The following is a 19,892-nucleotide window of genomic DNA, read 5'->3' on the forward strand; positions in this document are numbered from 1 at the left end:
CCACGAATCTAAGAAAGAAGTCCAAACAATTACTTAATCTTGAAAGCGAAAAACGACGAAAGAAACTCTGAGCTGACGAACTGAGATCAAACTGGTGGCACTCCCCGGTCTCTATCAGCTAAAAATAACAGGTTGGGTCAAAACTCAGCTAGTAGATTTCCAAATACCTAAAAATCTCGATAGACCAAATCATAACTAAACAAAGATCCGAATATACGAGAAGAAACAATAGTCTTAAACTAAGACACGACTTTCGTACCAAATAACACCTACTCAACGTATCACAACGTTGAGGAAGGTTTTCACAACATAACTTCCCATATGATGGGTTACAACCAATTTCTGAAGTCCACTAGTCGCCCTTATTTGGCCCTCGTGTTTGAATCGACTTAAACCTCTCAACAGACAAGGGACCTCTCAAAAAGGGAATTCGTGCAACATGATCACTTCACATATGAGCAGGAGGCGCGCTAACTTCTGATTGGTTACATGCTCCTTAGATAAGAAGTATCATGTGTGGTCCACAAGCTTGTACAATACATACAGTTACCCGTGTTTGCATCAACTCTCAAGTCGAGTCAACCACCAAAATGCAACGGAATATCCTCATCTATTCTAAAACTCAAGCCCATGATCCTTCAGGTATCGCATCAATAAACCAGTGTTCATAATCGACCATTGGGTTGAGCCAACCATGCCTAGTTCTGACTCTCATCACTTAACTGAATGATTCAATCCATACACATATTTAAACATCACAACCATATAATTCATATGAAACCATTCTTGTTACATCGAATGACTTAACCCAATCGCTATGTGGAGCTTATTATCTAATTGTCATGTCTCTGACATCATTAGGTTCAAACAAACAACACAACATAATCAACAATCTCAGTTAACTACTATCGCAATGTATAACACAATTAACTCAATAATCGATCATATACATCTAGTTTTAACTATAAACTCAATAATCGTGTTTCAATCCTAGTAGTTTAGATTATATGGAGTTAGTTAATCATATTATCTACTTGTTGATTTCAATATACAACCTAAGCTACAACAATAAAAATTTGCTACGATGGTACTAACATGCTATTTGTCTAACTAATACCCATATCTAGGTTAATTAATTGAAATTGACTATAGAAAAATTAGGGAGAAGGAAACCTACTTGTTCTTGTAGTTCAAAATAGTAAACCTAAAGTGCACTTCTTCTTCCCTTCGTTTTTTCTCTCTCTATTCCCTTCTTCTCCTTCACTTTCTCTCTCTATTTTTTCCTATTTGTTGCTGAAAAATAATAAAGGAAGGAAGAAAGTGGAGGATTTTAGGTTATAAGGTTTTAAGAGGGTTTTTGTTTTCTAGAGTTTAGTATTAGTACAAATTTTAAAGGCACCCTACATACATGGGGTGTTACAGTACAGTACAAGACGTTTGATCATGTACTCTACATAACAAAATGTCCTATACTTTATCCACCAAAAGTGTAATAAATTTGAAAAAAGTATATCACACGATCACATTTACTGTACATTTAATTGTGTACAATACAAAATTTCCTATAACTTTTGAGTGAAATAATTTACCTTTTGGAAGGAATGTATAGAAAATATTATTATGTACTATACATAACAAACTGTCCAATAAAGTTTCAGTGACGTTTTGGACTTGATGTATAAGAAATTTTATTATGTATTGTACATAACAAAATGTCCATAGTTTTTGTGATAACATGAAAGCCAATTTTAGACATCATCATTTGGTATCAACAAGAAAATAACCTTGTAACTCTTGATTGATTTCTTCTTTTTGTTCCTCTGATGAAGACTTGAGAGATGGGGTACATGTGAAGACACTTTGACGCTCAAGTCAGTTCAACGCACAAGTATGAGAAATCAATAGATTCGAAAAGATTGGATTTAAATACCTTAATAAGGCAAACTTGTATGATACTATAGGTGAGGCAAGATGGACAACCGCACTTGATAGCCACGTGGAACGATTTTACATAAAAGAATCACGTAAGGAGATTGTATCTTTGTCAGTTTTGCTTCCAATTAAGAAAACAGATCTTTGACGTTATCTGACCTTCCACATAGCCGTCATCCCCTCAGGGAAAAAATAGCTCAAGGTGGTGAGCTTCAAAATCAGGAGGGAAAAAACCACGAGTTTGGTATGAACATGAACAAAGATTTCAGAAAGAGAAAAGAAGTGATGAGAGAGAAGAGAATGATTCAGAAGAAATTGACTTTTGAAGAGAAGATGGTAGAAAGAAAAGATAAGAAGAACAAAAAATAAGTTTGTTTTTTAATTTGTGTTGATGGGTTGTTGATAAGGTGACATCCGCCCGTCGTTGACGACCTTTCTCAGACAACGGAGAAAGAAAAGATAAGTAGGGTAAAATGTTCGAAAAGAATGGTAAATAGGGATCATTCCAAAAAATCGACTAACGGAATTGCTCAAAAGGGGACTATCTGGAAGCTGGTCATTTGTAGGGGTCATTTTGGTGAGTTGGTCATCTACATTTGGCCAAAATAAAATTATCCCAAAAAAAAATCATTCTAGATAAATCTCTAAAACCCTCTTTCCGAAGAGAGAAAAATCTGAAGCTCAAAACTCTTCTCTTGGGGCTTTGTCCAATACTGTACTAGGTTGAGCAGCGGCCATGGCGACACTGTCACTGGATTTAACAACGACCTTCCTAGGGTTACTGAGAAGAAAGGCAACCATTGTTCCAACTCTTCACACATCCACACCCTTCCCTTTTCTACTAAGAAGAGCCTCTCTTTCCACTTCTTCTCTTCATCCAACTTCTTCTCATTTGAATGTACTCGTATCTAGTAATTACTCCTTAGCAAATAGAACTAGGGTTCGTACAATTACAGCTTCATCATCAGCTACGACCCAGAACCAGAACGATACTTCTACTGATGATGTTTTGACTAAAGTTCCTCCAGATGATCGAATTCCTGCCACTATAATTACTGGATTCTTAGGCTCTGGAAAGGTATATAATATTCAATGAAGATTCATTTTTTCTAACTAAGCCCTCATTTTGTGGAACGTTTTATCAATTTGTGTCATTTGACATCAGTTAAGGTTAGGGTTTAGCATTTTAGTCTGTTTAGTATGTCTTAATCTTATAGTAGTCAGAAGATTGATTTGAAGTTGTTGTTGTTATGGATAAGTTTAGGGTTCTTGTTGTTAATTGAGTCCAATATATGGTCTTTGTTTTGGACAGACAACTTTGCTCAACCATATTCTGACTGCTGATCATGGAAAACGAATAGCAGTGATTGAGAACGAGGTGAGTAGTTTGAGAATTTTGTGTACTTGTTATGATTTATGAGCTTAAGTAATTAGTTGGTTTTGTAATTATGTTGCAGTTTGGTGAAGTTGATATTGATGGTTCTTTAGTTGCTGCGAAAACTACAGGAGCTGAGGATATAGTTATGCTTAATAATGGTTGTCTTTGTTGCACTGTGAGGGGTGATCTTGTTCGAATGATTGCAGAATTGGTTTCTAAAAAGAAAGGGAAATTTGATCATATAGTTATAGAGACAACAGGTATAACTAAGTTCTGTACTAGTTATTCAATGTTTTTTGGTAAGTTTGAGTCTGTTGTGTGTGGAAGTGAAATCGGGGAAGCGGTTAATTGAGAATTAACCCACTTTTTTATTTGACATATTTGCTAAAAGTTTGAGGTAACTAGAACTGTGTTCACGAGGACAAAAAGATATCGCTAGAAAAAGTAGTATTTGCATAAGATATGGCTGTATATTAGAGTGCTCAGTACTATGTGTCATAACTTTCGTAGTTCAGCGAAATTGCAAAAGAGAAAAGAAGTAAGAGGGCCTACCAAATGCTTGACCATAAGACAAGTATTGATTTCTTTGATAGGATTAGGCGTAGTCGAATTGTCAATTAATTCATGGTTTCTCAAGCCGCAATTCAATTGTTTTACCTAAGGTCGATTGCTTCCTTTATATTTGAAAACCTTTTGAAGCAGAACATATGAACGGTGTTGAATTTTGGGACATAAGGCAGATGGTTCTCGCCTCTCGGATTGACCTGTGATGAACTTGTAATCCAAAATAGTAATTAAAACCATCAAATGAAAAAGGGAACATAAAATTGAGCAATGAACAGTAAAATAATAAAGAACTTATCTTTTTTAGTGCTTCATCATAAACCAGGAAGACAACCACCTGAGAAAAAGAACTTGTAATAGATGAAGAAACAATGATGGTGGAACAGAGGCACGAGTTAGACTCACTATCCCAACGAATTAAAACACCCTTGTTACCAGAGAACTCAATATTGCATAACAGTATCTGAGCGAAGTCCCATAGGATTCAACTGTTCTATCTCAGGAACTAAAGAAGCAAACTTCGTTTCTGATCTATTGATCTTGACAGAGTGATGGAGAGAAAAAACAGAGCAGAGAAAATAGAGTGGAGAGAAATTTCGTTTTCTGTGTGTTTTACTTCTGGGAAGTTAGGACCATTTATAAACTTAGATTCTATGATCTGACGACTCGCAATTGTTTTGATTCAAAAGTCAAACAACAGTCATATAGCCTGTACACCGCGTACTATGAGTATTTCCACTAGCCAGTAATGGGAGGAAAAAGTCTGAGTTTGACTGAGAAAAAATAGGCATTACACTGGTAGACCACGACCAAGACCAGAGCCTGAGTCGGGGCCGGGTTGGTGACCCAATCTGTGGGTGTGCATAAGTGAACTAGAAAGAAGGTGAGGGTGTGCCCCTTAAAAACTGGTAGGTCTCTCCTCTGAAGAGAACTATTGTAACCCCAACGGGCCACAACCTTTACACCCATTCTAACTCATTAAACTCAAACAAGTTTCTCTCATTGAGTTATGTGGGAGTAAAAAATTTGCTTAAAGTTTCTTTATATACTTTGGTCTAGAGTGTGTAAAAGGTGTTCCACTTTATGCTGTAAAAGTTGTTTGAACAAAAGTATTTTTGTTTGTTTATGGGTAAAAGGCGTTCCTTCCAAAAGTTTGCCTCTAAAAGTAATCTAACTTGAATATTGTTTTATTCAATTAATTTCAAAAAATAACAATCCCTCGCATGAATAAAATCAAAAGAGCTGATAGGAGAGGAACATAAGAATACGAGGCATTGTGTGTCAGAGAAGGTGTCGTTATTTCTTGAACATTTGCCTTGTGATAGTTTGCTGGGACTAATAGTCATTTAATAAACATGATGTTCTTGAATTGGACTTCTGTATTGGAGACTTGATGTAGATTGTTGCGGAAGCGTAAAAGTAATGGAATCCACCATTGTTATTAAACTAAACTAATGAAGTAAAGCTTATGAAATAACGATAAAAGCGATAAAGCGATAAAACGATAAACTTGATTAATAATAAACGATAAACTTGATTAACAATAAACTTGATTCATAATATTCTCTGATCTGAATAACAAGGATAAACTTGACTTCCTTTTATAGGAACTTAGAAACTTCTAAATAGACTCAAACTAGGATTCCTAAATATCAAAGATACTCAAACATAGAAACTTCTAAACCTAGACTTAGTAGGAAATACTAAAACATGGAACCTCCTAAACTCTAACCCTAATGGACTCGGCCATGAGGCCCTCTAACTAGTTCGGCCGTGAGGCCCATCTTGATGGTCTCCATCAAGACTCGATCAACAAACTTCACACAATTCCTCTTGATGTTGTCAAGATCATTCGTTTGTGCTCGTTATTGGCCATGAGCATATCCTAGTATTCACGAGTGCCTTAGTGAATTGCCCGATTCTCATAGGAAGCGACCCCACTTCCACACTCATATAGGTGAGTCCATCAAGGGTGTCATGTTCCACCCCACTTGGTATACCCTAGCTATAGATCTCATCCCCCATATTGATGAGGTACACTCTTTGTTTGTCATAGGGATAGGAAGGAGTTCACTCCTTTGAATGTTCAAAATTTATCATCTACAACTTAGTTGTCCCATTGAACCAAGGTCATGAGATCTCCAGTTCCAAGGTTGGGTGTCCGTCATAAATGATTTACTCTGATATGAGCTTTAGGCACATCCCCCTCGACGTTACATTTACAACATCTCTCGGTAATCCTTTCGTCAAAGGATCTGCAAGGTTTTCCTTAGACTTCACAAAGTCTTGGATATTACTGCATTAGCCAATAATTGCTTTACTGAGTTATGTCTTCGACGAATATTTCTAGACTTTCATTTGTAAATGTTGTTTTTCGCTTTAGCTATTGCAGCTATAGAATCACGGTGAATCAGAATTGAAGGCATTGATTTAGGCCAAATTGGGATATCATCCAAAAAGCTTCATAACCATTCAGCTTCTTTTGCAGCTTTATCAAGTTCGATGGATTTTGCTTCTATCGTTGATATAGCAATGCATGTCTACTTGGATGACTTCTAAGCAACTGCGACTTCTGCCAGTGTAAAGACAAATCAACTGGTGAATTTGGATTCTTCTGAGTCCGAAATCCAATTGGCATCGATATATCCTTCTAAAACCGCAGGATAACGTGGGCAATGTAAACTGTGTGTACTTTAGGTATCTCAGTACCTTAATTAGGGCATCCAATTCCCAATGGCTTTGGCCAGGGTTGCAAGTGTACCTACTTAGTCTTCTTACCTCGTAAGCAATATCTAGTGCAGTTCATCATGTATATTAGACTTCTTATCACCCTACCGTACTGTCACATACCATTTTTAGAAGCACACAAAACAGTAGCTACCATGGCCCAGCCAACAGCTTTCCCAGCCCAAGTAGCAGCCCAAAAAATAGCAGCCCGAAAACAACCAGCAAGGAGGGGACAAAGCACTTGTGGGCCGGGCTACCTTGTGCGTAGTTGAAAGGTTCCATGCTCCATACTTGTTGGCCCAAGACCCAATGGATTTTCTATTTCTAGAGATACTTGAAGATATTTTGGATGGAAGACTTTAGAGAATGATGGAGCCAAGAGTTATCTAGAGATTTCCTTAGAAATCTCTACGTTGTTCTAAGCCATTAGATGTCAGACATATGGTTTAATCTTAAGCATCCATTTTGTAAGCTAACTAGTATAAATAGGGGTCACCCCTTCACATGTAATCATCCAAGTGAGGATTCAAGAAATAGAGTGTAGAGTTTGAGTGACTTGGGAAGTTTGCCCACACTTATAAACTTTGGGTTCTTATCAATAAAGATCAAGTTCTCTCAAGTGTTCTTGCATTTCTGGAAGCTTGCCTTTCTTGGAGCATTCTTAGTGTTGGAATAACCTAGTTAAGTCAAGGTTACTCTAGGCATTCAAGTGAAAGGCTTAGAGCATCTCCAATGCAACACTCGACAAAAACTCAATTAATCCAATGTGTCAAGTACGAGTTGAGTTTCTCTTTCCTAGGTTGCACTATTGAGATACTCAATTCAAAATTCATCTCCAATGCAACACTAAAAAAAACTCAACATTTACTTTAGATTTACTTTTGGTTCTTATTTTAATATATAAAATGTTGATGTGGACCAATTGAGATACAACAATAAATTTTGAGATACTCAAAAGAGAACTCAACAATTGAGTTCTCTTTTGAGTATCTCAATATTTATTGTTGCCACATCACATTGAGACTCTAGTTGAGTGTTGCATTGGAGATTGTTTTTTGTCAAAAACTCAAGTAGTCCTACGTGTCAAATTGAGTTTTGTAAGTTGAGTGTTGCATTGGAGATGCTCTTAGACTTGTGCTTAGGAGAAAGCTGAGACAAGTGTCACGCGGTGCTAAAGTAATGAGCGAAATTTTACCCCGTGACAGTACTCTAGTTGGGATACTGCCTCACCCTTATTGTTCTTTAGGACTAAAGAATGGTCAAAAAGTACTTTGCAGGAGAGCAGTCAAATTGGTTACAAACTATATAATGTGTTTGAACTAAGGTAATCCCCTCAGGGTATCTGATGACTTTTATTCCTAGAATGACATCTGTTTGTCCTAAGTCTTTCATCTCAAAGTTTCTGATTAAGAGTTCCTTAGTACAGTTTATGATATCTAAAGAAGTGCCTTGTATTAACACGTCATCCACACAAAGACAATTAATTACATAACATCCATTTAATGTACACATTTATCTGACTCATTAATTTTGAACCCATTTGCCAATACTATCTAATCAAAATTTTCATGCCATTGTTTAGGTGCTTGTTTAAGACTATATAAAGATTTTATAAGTTTGCAAACTTTGCTCTCTAGTCCCTTGCCCAAGTGGTTGATAGTGTTGACATAAACTGCAAAATCCTGGAGGTCCCATGTTCGACCCTCAGAGGAGGTGGAATCCATAGTTATTGAATTTAGGTTATGAAAAAGGTATAAATAATAAGTTTGTTGGGCTTTAGGCTCTTTAGTATGTTGTTGGGCTTTAGGTTCCTTATAAGAACTGTTACTTTTTGAATTAATTGAATAAAAAAATATTAAAGTAAGATCACTTTTGGAGGGAACACTTTTTATTCATAAACAAACAAAAATAACTTTTGTTCAAACAATTTTATAATATAATGTGGAATACTTTTTATTCCCTCTATACCAAATAGATAGAGAAACTTTAAGCAAAGTTTTTACTCCCACATAGCTCAACGGTAGAAATTTGTTTGAATTCATGAGTTAAAATGAGTGTAAGGGGTGCGACCCCTCACCTTCTTTCTTGTTCACTTGTGCACACCCATGGGTCGGGTCACCAACCTGGCCCTGGCTCTAGTTCTAGTTCTGGTCTTCATCTTGGTCTACCAGAGAAGTTCCTTTTTTTCTCAGTTTAGCTTAGGCTTTTTCCTCCCGTTATTGGCTAGTAGAAATAGTCATACTACGTGGTGTACATGCTATATGCATGTTGTTGCTTGACTGTTGGATCAAAACGATTGCGAGTCGTCAGATCATAGAATCCAAGTCTATAAATAGCCTAACTTCCTAGAAATAAAACACACAAAAAAACAAAATGTCTCTCCACTCTATTCTTCTCTGTCTGTTTATTCTCTCCATCGCTCTATCAAATTCAGTAGATCAGAAACGAAGTTTGGTTCTTTAGATCCTGATAGAACAATTGAATCTTAGGGGACTTCGCTCAGATACTGCTAAGCAATACCGAATTCTTTGGTAGCATGGGCGTTTTAAGTCTTCAGGACAATGAGTCTATCTCGTGCCTCTGTTCCACCATCTCTGTTTCTTCATCTACTGCAGGTTCTTTTTTTCAGGTGGTTGTCTTCTTGGTTTATAACGAAGCACAAAAAAAGAAGTTCTTTATTATTTTACGGTTCATTGGTCAATTTTATATTCCCTTTTCGCATTTGCTGGTTTTAATTACTAGCTTGGATAACAGAACTATCTGCCTCCTATGAACGGAGTTGGATCGTTGGGACATATACTCTATATCATTAGAACATAGACTTATGGAAGTATGATGGGTATTTCTATTTTTTCTTAGCTTGTCATGATGTGCTTTCCTTTGCTCGGATTTCTTTTGAGAAATCTTAATGATTTAGTATTCTGCTTCTAGTTTTTTTCATGTGTATTGGATTTCATCATTTAATATGAATTGAGGTCCAAAGTTCTGATTGTTTCTTGTTGAGTTTATTCATTGCGACCTGTTCTCTTGTAACTTTGCAGGCTTGGCAAATCCGTCGCCAATCATCCAGACATTTTATGCTGAAGATCAAGTTTTTAATGATGTCAAGCTGGATGGTGTTGTTACACTGGTTGATGCGAAACATGCTGGTTTACACTTGGATGAGATAAAGCCCAAAGGAATAGTTAATGAGGCAGTTGAACAAATTGCTTATGCAGATCGCATCATAGTAAACAAGGTATACTTTATAAACACAATGTTTTCGGCGTTGGGGATCTTAGATTTCATTAGGCTGAACCCTTCAGGGTCGAGGACTGATTTCTGTTTACTTGTTATGTTCCTTTGAATTATTGTACCATCTGTTTTTTAATAGCTGTACATTAAGTTTCTATCATCTCTTTTGGATATGTTGATCGTGTTGATGTATTGCTTGACTAACGGGGTTTTCTGTGCTTCGCCTGTGCGTCTAGACTGACCTTGTGAACGAACAACAAATTGCTTCCTTGATCCAGCGGATAAAGGTACAGTAGAATTTGCAGTCGTTTCTTTCCTACATGTGGTTGTAAGCACCCAATATTCACTCTTTGTTCTTTAATTGATTGTAACACTGAACTTACTGGATACAGACTATTAATACTATGGCGGAACTAAAGCGGACCCAATTTGGACAAGTTGATCTGGATTATGTGCTTGGAATTGGAGGCTTTGACTTGGAGAGGTTCTATTTCATCACCTCTTTTTTTTGTTTGAACAATCTTTGCTTCTGTTTCTGGAATTTGGTTGCATTTACTTCCTTGCCGTTTGCAGCAAAATACATCATTCATACATTTGGTTTTACATCTTGTTGGACTTGAGACGAAAGGATAACATGTGCTTGTTGCTCGTACACCTTTTTTACCATCATCTGAAGATTTCTGCTGCTTCATTATACTTCGCATAGGCAGAACTCAGAAGTAACTGCGGAGGTTTACATTGGAAGATCAGATGAAACTCCAACTCGAACTTTAAGAAACAAACTAGGCAACAATAATTTAAATTACTCTAACTAAACCTAAAAAGTTCCTTCATTAATTAGAAACGAGACTGTTCAGATGATGAGAACCCAAAGAGGACAACTATAAATGTATGATGTATAATATTTATATGAAGTGGTTCATTACAAATTTCGAAATAACTATAACTTGTGTAGAGGATCATTTAATGAAAATATTAGCTTTGATATTAGCACACAGGGATGTATATTGTGGATCCGCCACTGGCAATTATGGAAATTAAATATACTTACCCAAAACATTAAGACAAGTAAATAAAAGTCACAGAAGCGAAATAAAATAAAATTACATAAACTTGTCTGACTTTAATTTTCATACCCCAATCATTGTTGAAAATCTCTTAGAAGCTTTTGACTTGAAATGTACATCAGTCCATGTAGTCGGCTACTATTTTATTTGCAGTATTCAACTAGTTCAAGATACCACGAGTTCTGAGATATGCAAGATGCTTTCTGTCTTGTTTGTACATTCATTTTTTGCTGTCTCGGTTGGGTTTCTGAAATAATATCTTTTGGGAATCTGTCAGGATTGAGAGTGCTGTTGATGCCAAAGATTCAGAAGAAGACCACCATAGTCACGATCATGATCATGATCACGAGCACGATAAGCATCATCACCATGATCATGAACACGAACATAAACATGGTATGTTAAATTTTATGAATTTCGCCACAAATTAAGTTGCTGTTCCCCAACAATTATATGCGTGGGTTTCATAAATCTGTTTTGGTTACTGTCTCCTTAGTTATGGCCTCGCAAAGTAGTTCCTCCATTTAAAAAGTAGTTCCCAGCATTTTATAGTGATTTTCTTGATCAAGTATGTCTTCTGTTATTATTATCTTTCTCTTATCTTGATATCAGTTTTCATCCCTTCAGTAGCAATGTAATACTTCATATATTTCCTTACCACAAGAATACTAACTTGTTTACTCCGTTTGGGCATGCAGACCATCACCATGCTCATGATCACACTCATGATCCTGGCGTTTCTTCTGTTAGCATAGTTTGTGAAGGGAGCCTAGATCTTGAGAAGGTTGGTTTTAGGGTTTTCTCCGTTGTTTTGTTGAATATGTTTCTCTCATTATCTGCTTCTCTATATAGTCATGCTATTGTTTATTTGAGTGGGATAAAAACTTTGGACACTGCAGAAATCTTTTTTCTTTTTGTTCCATTCCTTCGATTTGTTCTCCTTCCGGCATTTGTTGGCTTTTTGTTTCCATTTAGAGAAATCTTTCTCTTGCTGTTTCGTCGACTAAAAGGCTGAATATATCGGGCGTCTATGACTGTTTCAATGTCTACTCTAGGCGAATATGTGGTTGGGCACGTTGCTGATCGAAAGAAGTGACGACATATATCGCATGAAAGGTCTCCTCTCCGTCGAGGGTATGAACGAAAGATTTGTCTTTCAGGTGAAACCTTTCACTTGCAAATAACATTAGTTACGCTTGTCTTATAATTTCAGAGTTTTTTGAAACTACTATTTATCTTTGAACTAGTCGATTCAGATGAATCAAACTCAAGCTTGTAATTCAACTACGCAAAAGAAAAGCTTGCAATTCAAGCAAAGTCAGATTTATATATTTCAACAGTTCCTTTTTCGCCCAGCTGATTTTATTCTATTCTCTTTATGTACTAAGTTTGATTTTTGTTTCCACAGGGAGTTCATGACATTTTCCAGGGCTCACCAGATCGATTATGGGGACCAGACGAACAGAGAATCAATAAAATAGTGTTCATAGGGAGGAACTTAGATGCAGAAGCCCTAGAGAAGGGATTCAAAAGTTGTCTTCTCTGATTGTCAACACCGTTTCTTCAGTCTATACCGGAACCAAGCAGCAATATATAGAACAGACTATCTTCATGTATTTTTCAACCCGACCAGTTAACTCAATATTTTTTTATACCAAATTCTACCATACTTTATGTGATTCATATCTCGAGAAAGACAAACGAAAATGTAATGGCTCTGTTTGTAACTGTTAATCTTCCACATTTAGAGAGATCTTTCTTGTGAATCTAAATGTGGCCTAAAGATTGTTAGTCTTCAAATAGAAGTGACATTAAAGCAATTTTTGGTCGCTATGGTAGACTGTGAAGTCCACTTTGTTTAGGGGTTATGATAAACATGGTTTGATTTGTTTTATATTCAAGGGGAATTGGACTGAAGACCCACATTTAGTGCCTGGTTTATTGCCTTTTATATTTAAGGGAAATTGGCTGAAGACCTAACTTTAAAATTTTTTCAATTACAAATTCAAAATTTGTATTTTTTTTTGTTAAAAATTCAAATGTTTGTAGTTTGTTTATTAAAAGTCCAATATTTTTACAAAGGTGTTGCAAAGTAGTGCAAGGTGAGGCTTTTTAAAACGTGGGGGCTAGAAATTGTCAAAACGAATAATATCACTAGCGGTTCAGAAGGCTGGTCTGCATCATTCCATAAAGGGGATTTAAATACACTAGCCATTTTTACCATCTCATTTTGACTTTGACTTGGTTAATATTGCTTTGACTTGGTTAGTATTGCTTTGACTAAGTCAAAGTGCAAGTATTCCGTCTCGGGCCATAGATAGTTCGTTGTAGTCTCATCAGATCGTACATCTCATTTAGTATACTTAGATAATAAGTAGGCGCACAAACTGAAACCTATTGGAACCACAAATATAAGTATTAAATTATTAGCCCTGCATAAAAACATTCCTCCTAGAGTAGCTGTTAATTCGAATAACAGAAACTTTGTTATAGCCAACTTAGGACTAATCAGTTAACAATTGATCGCTTTACGACTGTGTTATTGAGGAACAACAAGAAATTCGATCTTATAGAGTTTGATTTCTGTTGTCAACCCATGACCAATATGAGCTCGAAACTTCCTTCGTGATTCTCGAAAAAAACATCAGAACCCAGGAAATTCGATCTTATAGAGTGAGGAAAAAGCGCCAGAACCCTCAATGCAGAGTTCCCATGCAATAGTGGTGAAGGTTCTAAAGGTAGTGGTGGTGGTGAAGGTGTTAGAGGTAGTGGTGTTGGAGGTGGTGGTGTTCGAAGTGGTGGTGGAGCTAGTGTTGGAGAGGAAGAAAACAAGACCTTTTTTCAGATTGAGATCATTGATAGTTCACCAGCTGACGGTCCTCATCAGGCGATGGTGGTCGGAATGTGACTGTGAGTAGCGCTTTGACATGGTCAAAATAAATTTCGGTTCGAATCCACCGAATTCAACTCCACTAAGTCAGTTAAGTTAACGGAGTTGAAACCGATAAACTCGAACTAAATTGTACACATTAGGCTCATACCCAACCAACTCAATTCTAGTGAGTTAGCTAACTTACGCGGGATGAATTTATGGTGTGTTTGGTTGCAGGATTCCTAGCAAAAGTAGGATTTGGTAAGAATTATAAATCCTTGATCTGTTTGACTACCAAGAATCCTAAGACTCTTGAATCCTAAGGATTCCTAATTCCAAAATTTGTATTGGACCAAAATCCCACCCTACCCCCAATGATTTGCAAGGATTTTGGATTAATAAACTTAAAGCAACAAAAAAAAAATTTCCTTATACAAAATAATTATTTTAAAAATATTATTTTTTTCAAAAATCATTTTTTTTTTCGCAAAAATCAATTTTTTTTTTCAGGAAATCATTTTTTCTCTGAAAATCATTTTTTCCCCGAAAATCATTTTTTCTTCAAAAAAAGAAATTTCCGCCAAATCTGATTTTTTCGACAAACCTCTTTTTCCCGAAAACCGATTCTTCCCCAAATTATTTTTTTGCCAATATCCGATTTTTTTCCAGAAAACATATTTTTCTTTGAAAACAGTTTGTCCTCCAAACATGTTTTTGAAAGAAAAATCGACTCGAAAAAAACAGTTTTCGGGGGTAAAGATTTTCGTAAAAAAAAATAAGTTTCATGAAATTTTGGTTACCGAAAAAATGGTTTTTGAAAAAAACATTTTGGGAATTTTGTTTTTGAGAAAAAATCGCCTTACGGGAAAAACTATTTTTGAAAAAAAAAATTGTTCACGGAAAAAGTTAAAAAAACGGTTCTCGAAAAAAATTTACGAAGAAAACGGAGAGTTCTCGAATGAAACGATATTTGAAAAAACGAGTTTCGAAAACAAGGTTGATTCAATATTTTTTTAAACAAGCGTTTGAAAGTACTCAAATAATAATAAATCATATAGGATTCCTATTATTTGCCAAACTAACTAAAAAATGTTACTTGGATTTATGATTCCGCCATCCAAACACACCATGAGTGAGTTTGAGGGTAACTATTTACATAAATTTAGTGAGGTCAGACCAAATTTTGTTACATATTTCGGCTTTTGTAGTTAACTAGGTTAATTGGAATTGACCAAGCTTGGTCAGAGGCCCTCCTCTTGCAATGGGTACAAAAACCCAGTTGGAGGGTTTCAATCACCACATTAATTCTCTTTCGTTCTCAATTCTAAAGCTCTCTCAAATTCAAAAACCTAAGTACTCCCCTTCTTGTCTCGGAATCTCTTTGGTGATCTATCTCTTTGATATTGTAGCAAACCACCATGGATGAAACAACTTTCAAATTCTTTTGGAAAATAGCAAATGACTATAAAATCAATTTTTGGACATGATTTAGCCTCTAAAGAAGTATATGAACATACTCTAACAAATTTTCACATGTTTTATGATTTACTAGGCATGACCCGTGCCTTCGGCATGGATAACAAAAGTATTCTATGAATTAAATATATAAATTTCGTTACCGTGTTATTTACATTTGTTTCAATGAAGTTAAAGCTGAAAAATCCAGCGACTAATTATCTAATCAAAACATGTAAGAGAAAGGCAGAGCACCAAATTGAAGGTAAAGTTTTTTACAAAAATAGAACCTAACCACCAATTCACCAATTTTCTGGTTGTGATTAAACCCTTAGCAGAAACCTTATCTTAGTGTGAAGACTCCAACTTTCCTTCTTCTTTTAGTTTGTGTCAAAACTCCTCGACCTGAACAAAATCAAACAAATTGAAAACAAGCAAACAAATGTCTTACATAGACATATGTGTAATTACAACAGATTTTTTATAACAAATTACATAGACATATTTCTGTTATCCCTGGGATCTTGTTAACTGTTATCTTGATGTTTTGATAATTACCGTAGTTCAATGAATGAGACATATCAATTTTGGTGGCATAAATGACAACCATCTTCAATATACACTTACATCTCCCTTTAACTTAGAGCAAAAGATACATATGACGGAGGTGTAGATAACAAAAATGGCGAGTGCATTTAACAATTCCCAAATAAATTTTATTGTATCAACACCTTAAGCAATAATGACGGGCACCCATAGAACCTCCTACTGTAATCCATGCTTGAGAATTGAGATGGAGGGATCTGTTATAGGCGCCCAACGTTCTTATATAACCCAAACAGACTTAAGAACAAATGTCCAATGCTAATTTAATGGCAATAACAAGAAAGGCTGAGGCCCAAAGAAGCCAAAACTGTTGTTTTGGACCCCTACCTACTTGTGTCAGCATTGGCGCTTCTATAACATAGAGAAACTCGGTCAGAGTTCGAAAAAAAATCCTTCAATGCTCTGATCCCAACTAAAATGACTTTAGCGGAGAATCCTCCCTTTCAGCCAAGAAATGAAAAGTTGAATATGCCAGTTTTCCTAATTAGGTGCACAGAAACACGCTTACAGAAATTTCTTGTAAAATTTCGATCAAAACATGAAGAAATGTCGAAATTGCCTATGTAATTTTCGAAATATGAAGGAAATCGAACAAAAAAATATAAGAAACCCTAAAAAGTAAGAAACCCTAAAAGTAAAGGAAATCGGATATTAACCATTTACCAAGTAAAGACAATCAAGCAGTAAAGGAAGGAAATCGAAAATTGGAAGAGAAATATAAGAGATTTTCTTTGATTTCGAATTCTAGAGAGAGAAAGTAAGAAACCCTAAAAACTATCAAGGAAGACAAGAGGAAAGAAAACCGAGGTTCAATAAAAACCCCTACATCTGTTTGGGAAGATATATAGTCGCCTCCCATAAGTGTTGAAAGCGCCTCCTTCCCTAATTGTTCTGGAGCGCCTTCCACCCTTTTAAAGGGCGCCTTTAAAACTTCTCTATTAGTTTTCCTATGTTACCATCAACAATTAATTCAATCTATCCCCCTTGTCTAGCTGTGTCATTACATATTAACCCCCAAACTAACAGTTTTAGTTATAAATCTGTTAAACTTTTCTCACTTTAGCCCTTAATAGTCATTGTAACAATGTAATTTTTACGTTTTATCATCGATAAATAATTTCACTGAAATCGACATTTTATTCCTTGCTTTCAACATTCTTTTACCTAAGTTCCCCGCCTCTTCCTATCTCAGTAAGCATAGAATTCACCCTAACTCCATGATGCAACTTGATCTATTTCTCCATCATAAATCTTAATTTTCCGGGCTATATTTTTCGACAAACTATTCTAGAATCATGCACTTAATGAAGTAGTACGGAATGCTAGTAATATTTAACGTAAGATCAAAAGAGAGAATTGTTCATTTATTAGTCCTTAGAAGCAAGGAATCAAATGTCGACAAATTTCGGTTTCGACCGAAATTTGTCAGAAAATCACAATACTGAAAAGAAATTCAACTTACAAATATGTCGTGTCAGTTTTTCACTAAAAATATGACACGAATTTTGAAATAGAGATTTAGGGTTTCGAAAGAATTAAGTTGGATTCTGACAAAATGAAATAGAAAAAGTTAAATGATTTAAAAGAAATTAAGTTGGATTCTACTTTTCTGCTCATTTGTTCTATCTTTCTTGACTAAATCTTCTCATATCTTCTGTTTTTATAGAGTTTCTTATCTTCTTCATACGATTTCGGGGTTTTAGTTTTGAATTTAGTAAGAAATTATAGAGAGATAGAGGAGGAAGAAATAATCGGTTTAGGTTCAAATTTTGGGATTTTAGGGTATAAGGGTTATCTTGAGGGGAGATAACTTGTATTACTAAACATGTATTTTATGTTTTACGTCTTATTATCTCCCAATTTAACTATTTTATTGCTAATTAGGCCCATAACTAACTATTTTAATGTTAAGTAATATAATTTAACCCCCTAAACTAACTGTTTTATTTCAGATTAGACCACTTGCTAACTGTTTTAAGGTTGCTAAACAAATCAATTTAGCATATCAATTTAACTATTTTATTGCAAATTAGGTTGCTAACTAACTCATTAGGGTTAAATATAAAATTCAATTTAGTCCCTTAATTTAAGTATTTTATGCTTAATTATGGTTAAAAAGTCTTGTTATGCAAAATTACATCATATTTTTATCATTCCTGCAAATTTGTAATATTTTCACACAGGTCGACATGTTCTGATGAAACATTTTCTGTTTTGGACCGATTGAAATTTTCATCGAGACAAAAATTTCGTTCCTTGGTTAGAAGTGATATAAGAAAATATCATGCACTTAGAAGTGAGGAAAACAATTGTTATTCCACTGAGAAGTGACTGCACTTATTAAATGAAAGGGTTATTCCCCAAATGGCCTCCTACTTTATGACCAGCTTCCCGCGTAACTCCCTTACTTTATCGAAAATACTTAGATGGTCCCCTTTTTCCGTTACTATCACATGTCCATTAAATTCTTTTTCCCTCTCCCAAAACTATCCTTCCACGTTGTCATCTCTCGCCACCTCATCATCTTCTCCGATAAGGTCGCTGGTAGGCCAAAATTTCCCGTGACCGACCGACGACCTTCATATTTAGAAGAGTTATTTCCCTTTCCCCCTACTTTGTAACCAATTTCCTTTATGACCCTCTATTTTTGGTAAATTCAAATTTGACTCCTTTTTGTTAACACTTTAGTTAACTTTTATGATTAATTTTTTGTTTTCATATTTGCCCTTTTATAAAATAATTTTTAAATTCGAAATTGACCCCCTTTTAAATTTGGGTTAATTCCCAAATTATTATAACTACTTTAGAACAAACTAGGAGGCCAAACGTAATACATTTAAAAAAAAATTAAAAACATCTCATCTCTTTCTTTCTCTCCTCCATCTCATCGCCTCTCTCTCCTCTATCTCATCGCCTCTCTTCTGCACATCATCTCTGACAACATCATCATCTTCTCCGGCGAAAGTCGTCGGGCAACCAAATTATTCGGTGACCTTTAAACGTAATTTTTTTCAAATTTCTTCCTCTTCACCCTCTTATTTTTTTGCTTCATCTCTCTGTAACCTCTCTTTTTCTCTTTATAAACTCCGACGAAGGGGATGAGCCACTTCGCTAGAAAAACCAGACCTTGAAGGACTGGTTTGACAGATTCTGGTCTGGTTTCAAACCATACCGAATCTGGTTTCTCCTGCGAAAGGGCTCCTCCCCGTCGCTGGAGTTGTATAGAGAGAGAGGGAGAGGTTAGAGAGATATGAAGCACAAAAAAAAGAGGGAGAAGAAGAAGAGATTTGAAAAAAAATTATGTTTGAAGGTCGCCGGAAAATTTGAAGGTGCCCAGAGATGATGTGGAGGAGAGTGGCGATGAGATGAAGGAGAGAGATAGAGGGAGAGATGAGGTGTTTTAAATTTTTTTAAATGTATTTCATTTTGGCCCCTAGTTTTTTCTAAAGTAGTTACTCCCTCCGTCCCAAATTAAGAGTCCCATTCCTTTTTATCATACAAAATTCCTTACTTTCCATACGTACCCTTTCTTATATGTTTCCAACATATGGTGCATTAATTAAGCTAATTAAGACATTTGATGATTTTCAATACAAAAACTTGTTTTTCAATAAACAAATCCATTCTTTTTGTATTAATCAAGTGAGAAATTAATATGGTTACATGTGTTTCTAGAATGAAAACTGTAATCTTTGAATTACTTCAAGAAAAATTATCAAATCGATAAGGGCAAATATGAAAGAAAAGAAAATATAAAAATAAGTTGGATTCCGGACTCTTAATTTGGGACGGGAGAGTATAATATTTTAAGAATCAACCAAAATTTAAAAGGGGGGTCAATTTCGAATTTACAAAATCATTTTTACAAGAAGGACAAATATGAAAACAAAAAAATTAATTGATGTAGATTGTTGCGGAAGCGTAAAAGTAATGGAATCCACCATTATAACAATGATAAAATACGTAAATAAACTGATAAAATACGTAAATAAACTGATAAAGTAAAGAACAAAACGATAAACTTGATTAACAATAAACTTGATTCATAATATTCTCT

At 35.4% G+C, this 19,892-nt stretch overlaps 1 protein-coding gene across 1 annotated transcript; it reads left to right on the forward strand.

Annotated features, from left to right (window-relative positions):
- Positions 1-1,822: 1,822 nt before the first annotated feature.
- On the forward strand, positions 1,823-12,722 carry LOC147539078 (uncharacterized). The gene is made up of 10 exons (XM_086640573.1): positions 1,823-3,010; positions 3,245-3,310; positions 3,390-3,570; positions 9,643-9,839; positions 10,072-10,122; positions 10,228-10,319; positions 11,180-11,298; positions 11,601-11,686; positions 11,958-12,062; positions 12,311-12,722. The coding sequence occupies exons 1-10, from the start codon at positions 2,669-2,671 to the stop codon at positions 12,446-12,448; spliced, it is 1,377 nt and encodes a 458-aa protein (XP_086496699.1). The 5' UTR covers positions 1,823-2,668; the 3' UTR covers positions 12,449-12,722.
- The last annotated feature ends 7,170 nt before the right edge of the window (positions 12,723-19,892 follow it).

The sequence above is a fragment of the Eschscholzia californica genome, unplaced genomic scaffold, assembly GCF_041429995.1.
Source record: "Eschscholzia californica isolate CP2 unplaced genomic scaffold, dmEscCali1.0.p SCAF_5, whole genome shotgun sequence".
Taxonomy (NCBI): Eukaryota; Viridiplantae; Streptophyta; class Magnoliopsida; order Ranunculales; family Papaveraceae; genus Eschscholzia; species Eschscholzia californica.